The sequence below is a fragment of the Camarhynchus parvulus genome, chromosome Z, assembly GCF_901933205.1.
Source record: "Camarhynchus parvulus chromosome Z, STF_HiC, whole genome shotgun sequence".
NCBI classification, from domain to species: domain Eukaryota; kingdom Metazoa; phylum Chordata; class Aves; order Passeriformes; family Thraupidae; genus Camarhynchus; species Camarhynchus parvulus.
This window is the reverse complement of record NC_044601.1, coordinates 3,995,667-4,010,393: the sequence shown is the minus strand read 5'-3', so window position 1 is coordinate 4,010,393 and position 14,727 is coordinate 3,995,667. Positions and strand designations below refer to the sequence as shown.

Genomic DNA, 14,727 nt, shown 5'->3' with positions numbered 1-14,727 from the left:
TATCTCGGGATTAATATTACTTATCTTTGAGAGTAGTCCTGATGCAATGGAAAATTTGAGAACTACCTGTTTTCCTGCTTGCAGGTGAGGGAAGCTGGCATCTAATCTCTGTTTCTAAAAAATGACTAATTCCTGCCTAAATGTGACATCAACAAGTAGACAATCTTGCTGCTTCCTGGTGACTGCAAAGTTAATCAGTAAATAATGACATTATTAATAATAATGTTTCTAAATGTGCATTTTGAACTCCATTGAAGAGAGCAAAATTAAGACCAATAAAAAGTTTTTGGTTTCATGAAACCAGAGAACTGAAAACAGACAGGAAACACTGTGGTTTTCAATATCACAGTCTGGTTAACAATTACTATATTAAGTTTTGGGATTCTGTTTTAAATACCGATACTGAAGGTAAGGTAAATGTTAAGAACTGGATGAGGAATTTTGGCATGTTGGGCTCCTGACTCCTTAATACCAAATTTAATATCATGTTTCTCTCTTTTGCATCTGCAAGAATGTTAAAAAATGCTGTGCTGGGTGAGAGGCTTGATATCTATGTGTCTCTGACAGTGGAAAGAGGCATTCTGAGAGTGTGTATAAGCTTGGATGCATTTTGTAGTAATTCCTCTCCTATTCACTACACATCCACAAACCCTTTTTTTAGCAGTTTTAGGAGGTAACCTATGATCTGTTCTTCACAGTATCTTTCTACAGACATTGTGCCCACAAGTTCCAATCCCATTTCAAACTCACTTGTATTGTCTGGTTCATTGGCTTTCCACCATTGCAGGGTCCAGAAGTTCATTATCCACTTTTTTTTTTTTTTTTTTTTTTTAATATAAAAGGTGACCTAGTTTCATTGAGTGCTACTCAATCTCAGAATTTTTGGAGCTGAATAACAGTTACATGCTTTCCCAATCTGGTGCCCCTTCATCTTGCCTTATCCTCTTCAAACCAAAGAACCCCAGCTACCTTAGCCTCTCCCCATAAGCTATTTAATTGCTTCAGCCCCTTGAGTAGTGTATTTGCCTTTCTTTTCCAACATCTTTTGTTTCATTGGAACCTGTTTGAGATGCAGAGAGTAACAGAGCCCTCAGTACTCAATATGTGTGCATGTTAAGTTTTTGCATAGTGTAGAACTGTCCCCTCCATTCCTAATTGTCCTCCTCATGATGCCAGACATTCTATTGAAATTTTGTCTGACACTGTACATGAAGGTGGAAATTTCAGGAATCTTTTAGGGATGGCTTAGAGATGTCTTTCCAGAGCTGAAGCTACCAGCTCCAAGTTCAAACATCACGTAGGCATGATCTAGATTGTTTTTTTGGAAGAAACATCACTTTACATTTGTGTTTGCAGAAGTTGTTCTGTCATCTATTTAACAACTTATTTGTATAAAAAGTCTTTGTGGACTTCCTTAGTATCATGAAGCTTTTGACTTCTCCACAGAACTCAGTTACTTTCCTCAGACTGCTAGGTGTTACTGTTTGCCCCATTTTTCAGTCATTGATGAAAACTATTCAATAAAATTTCTGACTCTGATCGCTTCAACATCACACTATTCAGACTTCTCTGTCCTGAAGAATTTTTAGCTCTGCCCATAAGCTTAGCTCTTTGCTTCCTGTTCATTAATGGATATTTTGTTCAGCTCTCTAATAACTCACGTCCAATAACCTCTGATGCACTTCCTTGTCAAGGTTTTTCTGAAAGCACAAATATATCTATAGAATCTGCTTATCTGTGTGCTTTTTCTCCCTGTTCAGAGCTGAGGCACAACACTTAGAGAAGCCACACCAACATGTCCTGACAGTTCACACTTACCCATGTCTCAGTCTTCATTGTGGATTCTACCATCTTACTGGAGATGGATGCCAGAATTGGTAATGTGTGTTCACAGGCACCATTTTGTAGGTGGGCACTACTTCAGCAGCCTGCTGGACAGGTGGCTGTTAGCAGTGCTGGGTTACTTAATTTGGCCTGAAGTCTGATTTGGTTTCCTTCTGAATTTGAGTGAATGCCATCTAAACCTCATAAATTAATAACCTCCGACTTATCTTATACCTTGTGCTTCCCATTGAGTTGTCTCCTCTGATCTCTTTACTAAGAAAAAAAAATTGAGTGTTAGGAGCTTCCCAGCATATTAAACAGAAAAAACTGACAAAACCCATTTCTTTGCCATAGGCCTCTAATCCCTGAGTCCCCTCTCTTGTCTTTTCCTTTTGTGGTCCCACTTACTCCGCAGCTGCTTTTGATGCATTGAAAGAACTTTCTGCTATCAGGTCAACCATCCGTAGCACAGCATTCTTGAGGTTATTTTTTAACATCTTCACATTCCTTTTACATTTAAACTATATGTAAAATCTTGCTGGTTCTTCTTATTTGAACTAAGTATGCATATCTTAAATGACAAAGTTCCAGTGAGTTATATCTCACTTAACTTTCCTCTTGTAGTTTAGCTTCTTGTTGAGTTATATTTCTGTCTCTCTGTCTCTCAGCCTTTTTTCATCTAAACTATTACAGTTCCATCTTCACTGCAGTTTGCTATTGTGGGTTCTTAAGGCAAATGTAATGTTGTTGCAGGTGGTCTCCTCTTTGCAGTTAATGGAATGCCCTATCCTGGAGAGGCAGAATCAGTGCAAGGATTTGTGATGAACTTTTCTACTGGAGAAATAATTGATACTTTCATTCCACTTAGAAAGGTAGAGTACTGCACAAAGTGCCTGCTACATATAATGATATATATGGGAATATTGGTAACATTCTACTTTTCCAACTTCGTCAGAAGTTGGAAAATTGTTTTATTACAATTCAAAGTAATTGTAAGGTATTCAAAAGGCATTATTTATAGTACTAAATAAAAACACTAGAATTTTGGGTATTAACTTCTACATGTGGTACACATTTGAAAATTATACTAACTTCTAGATGATTCCTACGGATAATAACTTCAGGCAGGATAAGCCTACTTTATTACTGCCATTACAGTTCCTAAAAGTTCATTTGAGAGAATGATGAAGGAATTGAGAGATTCATATATTTAGATGCTAGTAATTTGTCAAAAAATAGAGCTTGTTCCTAAGCAGAAATAATATGGTATATAATAACTGTATGGTTATATCTCTCTTTACAGAATACTAGTGATAAGTTAAAGCTAAATGTTCTTCACGCAGTATTGTACATTAAAATTGTGGGGTTTTTAACAATCTCTGTATATTGTCTTAGATTAAAGAATGAATGTTCATTCATTACCACTTCTTGGTACACATACACTCTTTATTTGCAGTCCAGATTTAAATTATATTAAGAGTTATTTTTTCTGAGTATTGCAAATAGCTGTTTTGCATAGGAACTTTAACAAAAATTAAATGTGTGGGCTTCAAACCAAGATTATTTTTGAAAATACATATTTCAGTGGATAAAGTGGAATGTAATAATATGAATAGAAATAATATTAATATAATTTTTTTTAGCATTAATACATGGAATAATCTCTATGTCGTTATCCCTGGAGAAGGCAGATTAAGAGAGATGGAATGCTTTTCCTTTCACACATTTGGGTTTCACACCAGCACCTGCTGCATTTTCCAGTCTGAAGCAGGATTGAATGTGACCAGGCTCAAGTTAAATGTTAAGGAGGCCCTATGAAAGCACAGACACTAAGAGGTAATCTGTCACTGCTTATCTTCACAGAGCTTTGAGATGCCACATGATATTGTTGCTTCAGAAGACAGAACAGTGTTTGTTGGAGATGTTCATGCCAAAGCAGTGTGGAAGTTTGCATCTGTGGAAAGTATGTTCTTTTTGTTCTTAATGTCCTAACTTCATATTTTGTATCTTCAGGTCAGTATCACTTATCTGGTGCCCTTGGCCAAGTAGCATAATGAGGGTTTTAAGTGCACTAGAAGCTTCACCTGCAGCAGTTGTGTGCTGCTGCTCAGTTTTCATTAAAAGACTGTTCTTCAGCATTGTTGTGAAGAGTCCTGGGCACATGAGTTTGTCACAGAAGGAATCAACATGCATTTGCCTTACACATCCATTGTTAGTACTTGCTTAAACAAAAGCGTTACTCCAGTATTTCAGTAATTTCAGTGTATCATTTGCTGAGAACTCAACTGCTTCCTGTGAGGTTATTATGCAGAAAACTCCCAAGGTATAAAATAAAAACACAGGTCAACTTAAAAATTATACTCATTTCATTGGGAGCATTCATCACTAGAAAATTAATCTAGTATAATTTGAAGTCCTATTTTCATACAGAGGAAACACTTGCCAGTTTTAATCTAGTAACCCCCAAGGCAAGCAGCCTCAGTTCAGGGAGAGGAACTGGGTTAGTCAGATTTCAATTTAGTAGGATTCAGAGACAGGTTACATGTTTTACAGGAATAAAAATATAATTCACTGCTCCATTATATGGGATAAAAAATGTATGACAGACATGAAGTCTTAGGCTTCAGGGTGTTAGTCATCCAGTAAGAGTCCGCTGCTATAAATGACTAAGCTAGTTATTCCTTATTTGTCTTCTTTATAATTAATGGATTTTCCTTTGGGGCATTTGGTATCAGCTGCTCTTAATAACAGGAGGCTGGACCAAATAAATTGTAATTCTGAATGGATATGTTTTTATCTGCATCTAGTAACCTGAACATGAACAATTCTCAGCTGTTATTCAAAGAAATATGAGAATTAAAAAAGTAATGGAATTTATACAGGTTAGATGAGGGACCTCCTTGTATAAAATTCTCTTTTTAGTTTTTGCTGAAGTATAAAAGAGCAGTAGCTAAGAAACCCTGATTCAACCAGCCTTTAATTCACTATGATTTTGATAATAATAAACAGTTTTAGTTTTGCAGGATTCTACGAACCTTTAAGCATACACATAAAATATTTCTGTTTCATATAAAAGGTGATTATTGCAAGCAATTTACATGAACTGAGCTCTTCCTTTTATTCCTCTGGCCTTGTGAGCCACTGAATAGTTTATATTGACTCTCCATGGTGAAATTCAGGTGTTGATGGGATTGTTTACTGTAGGACTGTACTGTACATTTGAGAAAGCTAGCAGGAAGATGTCACTGAGTGCCTTTCTGAAATATCAGTTGTCCTGAAGAATGATTTTGTTTTACAGAACTGGAACATCGGTCAGTTAAAAAGGCTGGTATTGAGGTACAGGAGACAAAAGGTTAGTCTGATTCATAATGAAAATGAAGGGATCAGTATGTTCACGTAGACTAGGGCTGCTTCTGCCAAGCTGAAGAGACAAAATGCTGACTACTTTGACCTGTTTTTTGTGCGTTCCTATTGGAAGCGCTAGAAGGAAGCTTTGTAACACTGTTACCTGGTAGATGCTATTTCACAGCCAATCTAAACATTTCATTTCCAGTGATGACAAGTGCTTCGCTATCACAGAATAAAAAAATCTACTAGCAGGTTAATTCCATTCTACCATCTGGTATGTTCCAGATTGGTATCTGTGGCAGCTCCCTTAGATGCAGAAATAGCTCTAAAATACAACAGCAACAGTTACTCCCCAGCATCCTCCCCCACTCCACATCCCTCCACCACCCGAAAAAGAGTTATTTGAAATGACAATTGGTTTCTATTCCTGTGTAGTCTTTTAGTACACAGCCTTGTCAGTCACACCATATGGCAAGAAATGCTATTTTTTTCTATTTACATTTCCTCTCATAGATTTACTAGATTTTTTGTTTATTTAATCTGCATGAAAATGAAAAAAAAAAAGGAAAAAGAAAATGAAAGCATATAGGAACAATATAAGGAGACAGTACACAGAGGAGATTCAAAGGAGTAAAATACCAATTAAGGTAGATGAAAATTAATTTTAACCATTTGTATTCTATTATGTAGCTCATTTCCCTTTCAGAAAAACAGTACCACATTATGGTACTATTTATAAAGGTATTAAAAATGTTCAGATGTCCTTAACTGGTTTTCTTTGCTTAAATTCAGAGCTTATGTAGTTCGCTTCAGCCATATATACGCAGACAGAGAAAAGTCAAAAAAATCTTAACTGCCAGTTGAAAGCATATAGAATAAAGTAGAATAAGGAAGGCTAATGAAACAATGAAATGCTTACTGCCATCACTGTTATCCTTTTATTTCATCTTTGTTGGTACACCAGCCTGCCTGAAGTACTCAAAAGGGAAGTGTTGACATTACAGCATGCTGTATATCTAGGGATATGTAAATGCCTTTTGGCTTTCTTTAGCTGACTCTTCTAACGTCATAGGGAAAAAAATGCAATAGTAACACCAGGGTGAGAAGGGGGTTTTGAGTAACAATGTCTAAAACTGTTTAGAGTAGGTAGGCTGAAATTAACATCTTTCAGCTCCGCTGGGAGAAAAGAGCCAATGGACTTTGTGTCATAGTGCTTAATAAATGGAGAGGAGTAGCTTGCACTCTCACAGCCCCCTGGTGACTGTTACTAGTGCTTGTACTACTTTGACATGGGGGAAAATAAATAGAGAACTGTAACTTTGCCCAGAGGTGGGAAAGAGGGTGGAGGAAAATCTTCCTTAGCAGTAACTACTTCTTAATAGACAGGATGTTTTCATTGTGTCATTGTTATCCTTGTGCTTGTGATAACAATGATATTATTTATCATTGTTATCACATTATTTATTGTTATGTCGTATTATTTATCATTTATCAACTGAACCATTTGCTACTTCTTCAGAGTAGAACATCATTTTAATTTTGATACAGAGTCAAAACAGTGCTGATTGAAAGTAGTTGTGATGCAGCTACTTGTAAAGACATGCTATTCAGTCTGAATTCAAAATACATAGCTAGACAGTTTTACTTACTAAAAGTTATCACAAAGCATTTGCAACATCATAAAGGTTTTTCTGAAATAGTTTTTCTCCTTGTAGATATACAGTTAACCAATTAGTCAGCAAGACTGAATGCAGTTTTCAGAAGCTCTCCAGATTTGTTGAACCAAAATTCCTTCATGGAATGTAACAGTTCTGAAAATTTAACCCTTTGCCACAGTTTTATTAGAAAGATCTTTAAACTTTTTCTTTGTGTTTATGATAATGTGATGTATACTGGCTTTCTGTATTTTTTGTGGAAATGGTTTTGTTGAAAGGAGATGTTTAACTGATGTTACACCACATGGTTATTTGCAAAAATAACCATGTGGTGTAATTACCATTGGGGTAATTTCCTATATTTTAAATAGTAGATACTTTTTAGGACAAAACTGTTTGACACATCTCCTTTCCTTATTTGAGAAAAGGGGAGGGAATCTTTGCTAGTGAGTGGTATCATTCAGGCTTGCTCTTCTTTTTATTTGGGATAACATCAGCAAAAGCCAAAAATGTCTCCGTAAGAGTTTGCCTTTGTTTCCTTGTTACAAAGCACTTGAGGTATCCTAGCTTGTTGTTTCCTGAAACACCATGTTCTGCAACATCTGTTCAAGCAACAACTTGATGTATGTGGATTACATATGGAAATTGTTTTCTTTTTAAAGAATCAGAAGCAATTGCTGAAGCCAGATTGAAAAACAAGCCAGAATCAAGAGACCCTCTAAAGAATATGGATAAGCAACACTTGGTCCAACAGGCCAGCAGCACTGGAGTTTCCTTTGTTCTTATTACAACTCTTCTTATTATCCCTGTTGTTATCCTGCTGGTCATTTTAGTATTTATTCGGTGGAGGAAGCCAACTGTTTATGGAGGTAACTGTGAGTAACTGCTCTAGAAAACAGGCTCTTATTATTCCAGTTCCAAATATCACTGAGCACGGGGTGGGGGTGAGGGTATGAAGAGAGCAGCTCTCTGTGCCTTTGCCCTGCTCAACAGTTGCAGTGGTGCTGCATGCAGACTTACAGCTTGGCAGGGACACAGCACCTGCAGCCCCCTGAGCCTTTAAACACTCAGGCTAGCACTCTTCAGCACGTGTTTATTTAGTGTCAAGGCAAAAACTGGTATCTCGGAAATTACTAGAATAAATTTATGTTGTATTGTCTAGAATTCAGAAAATTTAATACTGCAAGCATAGTTTGATTTTTTAAGTACTGGATCTTTAAGCTGCTGAAACAAAAGACTCCATATGGGTATTGCAGAGATACAGGCAAAATGAAAGCAGATACCATTACAAGAGATTTTGGATTATTGCTCTCTCCCACCTAGTCAGTTCTGTGAGTCAGACATGCTTCCATAGTGCACCTTAATCCATAGCTGTGAAAGCTTTAATTGGTACTTAGAAGTTACGTAAACGATTCTAAATTTGTATTGTATAATAACATTCTTTTTCATAAATTGGCAGACTGTGATCGGCATTTGATCACAGGACTTGTTATTTTGTATCACAAAATTGTTTTATCAAGATACTTTCATCCAGAGAAGAAAATGTACGTGGACTACACAACATAGTTCTGCCACTGCTCAGGACCTACTGCGACAGAGTAGGCCATTCAGCAATCTGATATGGCTGTGGGACTGAATTGGGTGTATTGTATTTCAATATTTCAGCATACAGCTTCCTGAATTTTGTATTCAAATGTGTTAGCGTACCAAATATGCTAGATAGCATATCAAATATGCTAACACTCCAGTCTATTGCAGTACTGCCATAAATGGCTTCTTAGAGCTGCTGATTAGTTTGTTGAATGTCTGTGATTTTTATCAGAAAATACAGGTACTTATTTGATCACAGAACACTCAGGGTTTAGCTTATTTTTGAAATTTATTTTATTTTTCAGCTGATGGGGAACGCAAACTTGATTCTAGTTCAGGCAGAATTTTAGGCAGACTTAGAGGTAAGTAGTCACTGATTATATTTTCAAATGCAGTAACTGGAGGCTTTTTTCCTGTATTCATGTTGACTAACAGATTTGATGGAACTTTCTCAAAGGAAGGATTGGGGGCGAGGATCAGTGGTTTTTGAAAATTTATTTTATGACAACTTTTATTTGTCATTATCTGCCCACTAAAGAGGATGAGTCACTACCAGTGAGAGCAGGAGCTATATTGAGTTGTTGTTGATCTGGTGAATGAAATGAAGCACTTTGAAACTAAGGGCAAATGGGTAGGAATGCCAATAACCTGTGTAGAATTAATTAAATAATGGATGCTAAAATAGCATTGTCTGGAACTTCTACTTGTAAGATTAATTTCCTTCTTCTTTCCTGTTACATACACCTAGCTTTTGTGGCTCATGTGCTGAACCTTTAAAAACAGTTTCTGGAAGGACACTTAAAAGAATCACCACTATACTGTTTAATTAGTAGGTAGATTTTTATTCTCCCCTTACAGTTAAAGCAAACCTTATGAAAATCCTTTCATTTTCCTAGGGAAAGGTGGTGGTGGGATTAACCTTGGGAACTTCTTTGCAAGTCACAAAGGCTACAGCCGAAAAGGGTTTGACCGGCTGAGCACTGAAGGAAGTGACCAAGAAAAAGATGAAGAAGATGGCACTGATTCCGAGGAAGAGTGTTCAGCGTCTCCACTGCCACCAGCACCTTCATCATCTTGAAACCAACCTTTGAGTTCTCCATTACATGGTGCAACCCAGAATGTCAGATTTCTTTTCCCTTAAGCACGTTTAAGATCCTGTATATTTAATTGTAAACTGTTCTAGTCTGTGTGGGGCTGTACACTAGTTCCTTTGATTTTTGTTTGGTTTTAGTTATGTTTTTAAGTGAAGGAGTGTATGGAAATTCCATATCAGTGCCGTTGGTTTTTATGTGAACATCTTAATAAAGCAAAGTCTTCTAATTGCAGGACTGATTTAAAGCAGTAGTATTTTATCATCAAATATGGGGATCTTGTAAATAAGTCTTACTATCTGCTTCATCAAAATATTTTTTCCATAATTATTGAGTTGCCAATTTCTGTTTTGTGCCTTTCCTCTTCAATGTCCTTAACCTGTTGCATTACAGAGAATATACTGTGCCACAAGAAAATGGAGCTGCTAAGTCTTCTATTTTTTAAATCACTAACATGATATTGCATTGAAGGAAAGAAAAAAGTCTCTATTTAATTTTTTTCTTCTTCCTAACTTGATGTGTTTCTGGAATGTCTTATTTTTAGATGGTATCACTGTTAGAACACTATTTTCAGAAGCTGAATGTAATTTGTGTAATAAAGTATTCGCAGAGCATTGGCTGTCAGAGTGTACTTTGGAATTATTGCTTGCACTTTTTTGTATACGACTTTTGTAAAAGCTCCAGGGGGCACTTAACAGAGTAAAAATTTTAATGTGTCCTACCAGCTGATAAAAAAATGCTATTTTATGTGGAAGCTGGAAAAGATTTTGTTATGTCACAGGGTTGTTTGTTTTTTTTTTTAAGATGAATAATCTTATCACATGCACAAAGTCAAACATCTAAAGAGGGATTTTACTTATATAATAAAGCTGCAAGGTATTTCCTTAATAAAACACATGGTCACAGCTAAGAGGAAACCTGTGTCTCAAATTAAATATGCGAATTATTCAGGATAGGCATCTAATACTACCTCATTAGAAGCACTGATTTTCTTTTTTCCTCCACATTTTCTTTTTCATTCATTCAACAGGAACCCTCAGTCCTGTAATGAGCTCTCTCATTTAACAGCAGACTTACAGAAGTCATGCTGGATAATTACCCTCTCTCTATGAGTCATCTAGAGTGTGAATCATCGTGTAACATCATTATGACTAATCAGTCCAGTTTGAGGATCAGAGAATAATTAAAGTTCTTTTAAAACTGCTATTATGAGCAGAGTGTACACAGCTGTAATTGCCACAGGATTTTATGAAACAGTTTTCATTACCATCATTGCAGGTGTTGTAATAGGCTACTGCTGGCATTGAGATTGGAAAATAGGCTTTAAGTTCCTCGTGGTGGTTTTGCAAGGTCTGTGGGGGAATAAGGGTAATGATAGTGGAGAAAAAGGTAAGGTTTCTTCTCCCAGCAAGATTTTATAAATCCCCTTTTCTGGAAAAAAAAAAACCAAACCAAAAAACCAAAACCAAAACCCCCAACCTTAAAATGCACTATAAGCTGGTTTCATTTCTCACATACAGCAAAATTTCCAGCAAGCCATCTGAAATGCTGGAGTACAAGCACAGTTTCATGTGAAATGTATTTAGTGCATACTCTCAAGTTGCTTCCTCTCCTGCAAATTTTTGTTTTCTTAATGTTACAAAGAAAACAGCGTGTTTCTTTCTCACCTTTGAAAGCAAGGCAATGTTATTTTTGGATGAGGATCAAGTGGCCTTGATCCTCATATATATGAATAAAAATAAATCCGTTGCGAAGAATCCTCTGAAGCTGTCTGCAAAAATGCTCAGTCGCTAGTTTACAGGAAGTTTCCAGTGACAGCTTTTAAGAAAGCTGTGGTGATACTGCTGTCACAGGTGGCATATAAGCTATCAGCTGTAAAAGATCACAGGGTTTTCTCCAAAGCAGTCAATAAGGGTATATTTTCCTAACATTTGGTTAGCTCACTTTGTGTCCAAGTGACGTTGGGTGTTCCCTGCTTCCATTAGCAGAGCTCAGTGGCAGTAATGTGCAGCTTCCCTCTTTGTCCTTTCCTTTATTTGGGCTGTATCTCCAATTCTTGACAATGCTTTGTTGAGGAGGAATCAGCCAGAGAGTTTAATTGCAAGTACAGGCTAAAATAGATGATTTGAGCTTTAATCATAATCTCAGCTCTCTGGAATTCAGACATTGGTCTCTACAATAATCCTGGGCTGCCTAAAGAGAAGCAGGATGAGGGAGGAGATTCCACTCTGATCTGGTGAGACCCCACCTGCAGTGCTGCATCCAGCCCTGGGATCCCCAAAATAAGGAGGATGAGGACCTGTTGGAGTTGGGTGGAGAGAAGGCCACAAGCATGGTCAGAGGGCTGAAGTTCCTCTCTTGGAGTTTTTTGGTCTGGACCAGAGAAGGCTCCCCACAGATCTCATTTTGGCCTTTGAGTGTTTAAAGTGGGTTTATAAGAAAGAACTGTTTTAGCAAGGACTATAGTGATAGGACAAGGGGGCAATGGTTTTAAACTGAAAGATGGAGATTTAGATTGGATGTTAGAGAGAAATTCTTTATTCTGAGCATGGTGAGGCATTGGCACAGATTGCCCAGAGAAGCTGTAGATGCCTCATCCCTGGAAGTGTTCAGTGCCAGGTTAGATGGGGCTCTCAGCAACCTGGGCCAGCAGAAGTGTCCATGCCCATAGCAGAGGGGTTGGATTAGGTGATCTTTAAGGTCACTTTCAACCCAAGCCATTCTGTCATTTTTAATAACTGCATGGACAGGCCACCAGCTACTTTCCAGCACCAATCAAATTTCAGCACCTCAGGTTTCATGCTCTTAATTTTGGTCAGGTGCAATGCAGAATTGGAACATCTGAACCTGCTTGAAGTCACTGAATGTTCTTAGTCTCTTATTAAAGCTGCATCTTTTGAAAACAATGTACGAGAGATTCCATACTGCAATAGAAAAATTAATGTAAAAAAGAAGCTACAAGCTTTCTGAATCAGTTCTCATTTTAATAAGCCAGCAGACCATCCTCCATCCTAAGAGGTTGTGTGTGCTAATATTATTTATTGTATTAAATTAATTCTGGTTATTCAGTCTAAACTTTAGAGAGCATGTTTAAATTAGTTTTCAGTAGTTGCTCCAGATAACACTATGCTTTAATGAACAACATGTAATTGCACGTTTTAAGATTTAAAAGATGTGGTGCTACCTTCCATGTGTTGGTTATTAATCTTTTCTTAAGCCTTTTTAAGACAGAAGAATCTTGGCTATTGTAGGGGCTAAATATTTTCATTAAAATTAGGCTGACCAAGTAGCTCAGCACCTTTCTGTACTGTATTAAGCATCTCCCTGTTTTAAACAGTCTGACCCATGGGAAGCCTTACAGAGCTATGGGAAGGTGGTTGTGATCCACTGGCAAGTGGCATCAGGTAATTCTTGGTACCTTTTTGTGAACCTGCAGTGAGTGAGGGCAGATTGGGGCAGCTGCAAGGTGCCACGGGGAGGATGCACTGACTTGTAACACCCACATCACCTGAAGGTGTCCCAATGAACTGAAATTACAATCCCAATTAAACAGCTGTCCTTGCCACCAAGTATCATTAGGAATAAATTGATTCCTTGGGAAGCATCTTGATTTAAGTAGATTTCTAATCAAGCAGTGCACTGTAGAGTTAATGAGGATTTATAGATCGTCGTGGTGAATTGCAAAAGCTTTTTCCTTGCCAAAACTAGATTTAAGCTTTATCAGAGTCTTTAGGTCAGTAAGGCTGTAATGCTGCAATGGATTAGGATTAAGCATGTGTCAAACTATAGAGAAGGGGCTTGGTGATTTTTAGGTTGCCATTCAAATACACATGTGAAAACTTGTTTGAAAGACTTCACATGTATTAGCAGTAAAAGCTGTGGGGACCATCACTGTTGAGCAATTCAAGAGCAACTTTAATTACTTAATTGCTCATTAGGACATACTTTAAAATTTTAAAGACTATGTCATTATATACTTTACAGTTTGTGTGGATTCCTGTATTGTCCAGTAAAAAAAATGCAAAAACAGAACCAAATATTCAAGTAAATTAAAAATAAGAGCTGAAATTAAGCCACTGTATTTTCTATGTAAAACAGATGCTAGTACACCACAGTTTTAGCACCCTGATTTGCCTTTACCTGTTGGGATTTTTTAATTCTTAAATGTGAAAATATTTTTATTTTTTATGTGAATTATCAAAACTTGATAGTAAAATTTACACTTAACTGCTCTTTAGGCTCTCCAGTAATGGGGGAAAAATCAGATTTGTCTGTATAGCTAAGCATTACTGGCAGAAGAAAAGAGGGGAGCTGACAGTGTAGAGAATTTAACATCTATAGTGATAGCTACTTATCCAAGCAAAACCTGCAAACTTCTTGCTGTGTCTGGACATGGTGGCTAAAAAACCTAAAAGAATATTCAGCTGGCATTGTTAGACACGTATTTTGGAGAGATGCTGTGTGGTAGTCAGTCTGGAAGCTTCACTATATTTTTTTCTAAATACTATAGGTGATGAAGGCACTTTATTTTACTGTTTCGTCATCTCCATTCCACTCATATTTCTTACTAATGGGTTGAATGTGAAGCATGACATCCTGTGAGTGAAGCTCTGTCTGATTTCACTGTATGGCTTTTAGAAAATATATGGATGATGTACAGGCAGTATTCTTGTAGGGCACTGTGCCAAAGTACTGGTTTAAAGATGCAGTATTTTTTTTCCCTAGAAAATAGTCAGTGGTAACAGTTCAGCAAACCAGGGGAATTATTAATTACAGACTACAGTTATTCTTCTGAGACATATGAGAAACCTATATTTTCTACTCTTTTTAATTAGAATTGAAGAATTTTTTTTCAGAACGGAGATTAGGCAACTACCAAAGTGGCTAAAGTTGATGCTGCATGTTATTTAGGGTTTCAGGGCAGAACCCTGCCCTGGCCACTCAGTACCCTCTGAGTACCCTCTCCCCTCTGTTATTGCTTCCTTCAACCATGACACATCCTAGAACAGCTGCTTGGAAGCTGTAAAGCTGTACTGAGAGTTTACCACAGTTGTTAGCTGTGCTATAAAACCACCTAAAACATAAGTAGGGCATTTTTGTACTCTGGCTCGCACGACAGGTCAGTCACGCAGCCTCCACGCAACGCGGGTCATGTTGCTCTCAGAAATGTATTCATGCTCCCGTGATTATCCACAATTCGATGTGAAAATTACCGAAAT

At 37.2% G+C, this 14,727-nt stretch overlaps 1 protein-coding gene across 5 annotated transcripts in view; it reads left to right on the top strand.

Annotated features, from left to right (window-relative positions):
- The window catches only part of PAM (peptidylglycine alpha-amidating monooxygenase), a 114,357-nt gene extending 104,235 nt beyond the window's left edge, over positions 1–10,122 (top strand). For 2 of the 5 annotated variants that reach the window (XM_030969276.1, XM_030969272.1), the window contains 6 exons: positions 2,578–2,696; positions 3,688–3,787; positions 5,123–5,176; positions 7,490–7,696; positions 8,723–8,779; positions 9,314–10,122. In XM_030969276.1, coding sequence (XP_030825136.1) covers positions 2,578–2,696; positions 3,688–3,787; positions 5,123–5,176; positions 7,490–7,696; positions 8,723–8,779; positions 9,314–9,495 — 719 coding nt within the window. In that variant the 3' untranslated portion in view covers positions 9,496–10,122. Of the gene's footprint in view, positions 1–2,577; positions 2,697–3,687; positions 3,788–5,122; positions 5,177–7,489; positions 7,703–8,722; positions 8,780–9,313 lie in introns of all 5 variants that reach the window. The other 3 variants (XM_030969275.1, XM_030969271.1, XM_030969273.1) reach the window with 2 other exon arrangements.
- The last annotated feature ends 4,605 nt before the right edge of the window (positions 10,123–14,727 follow it).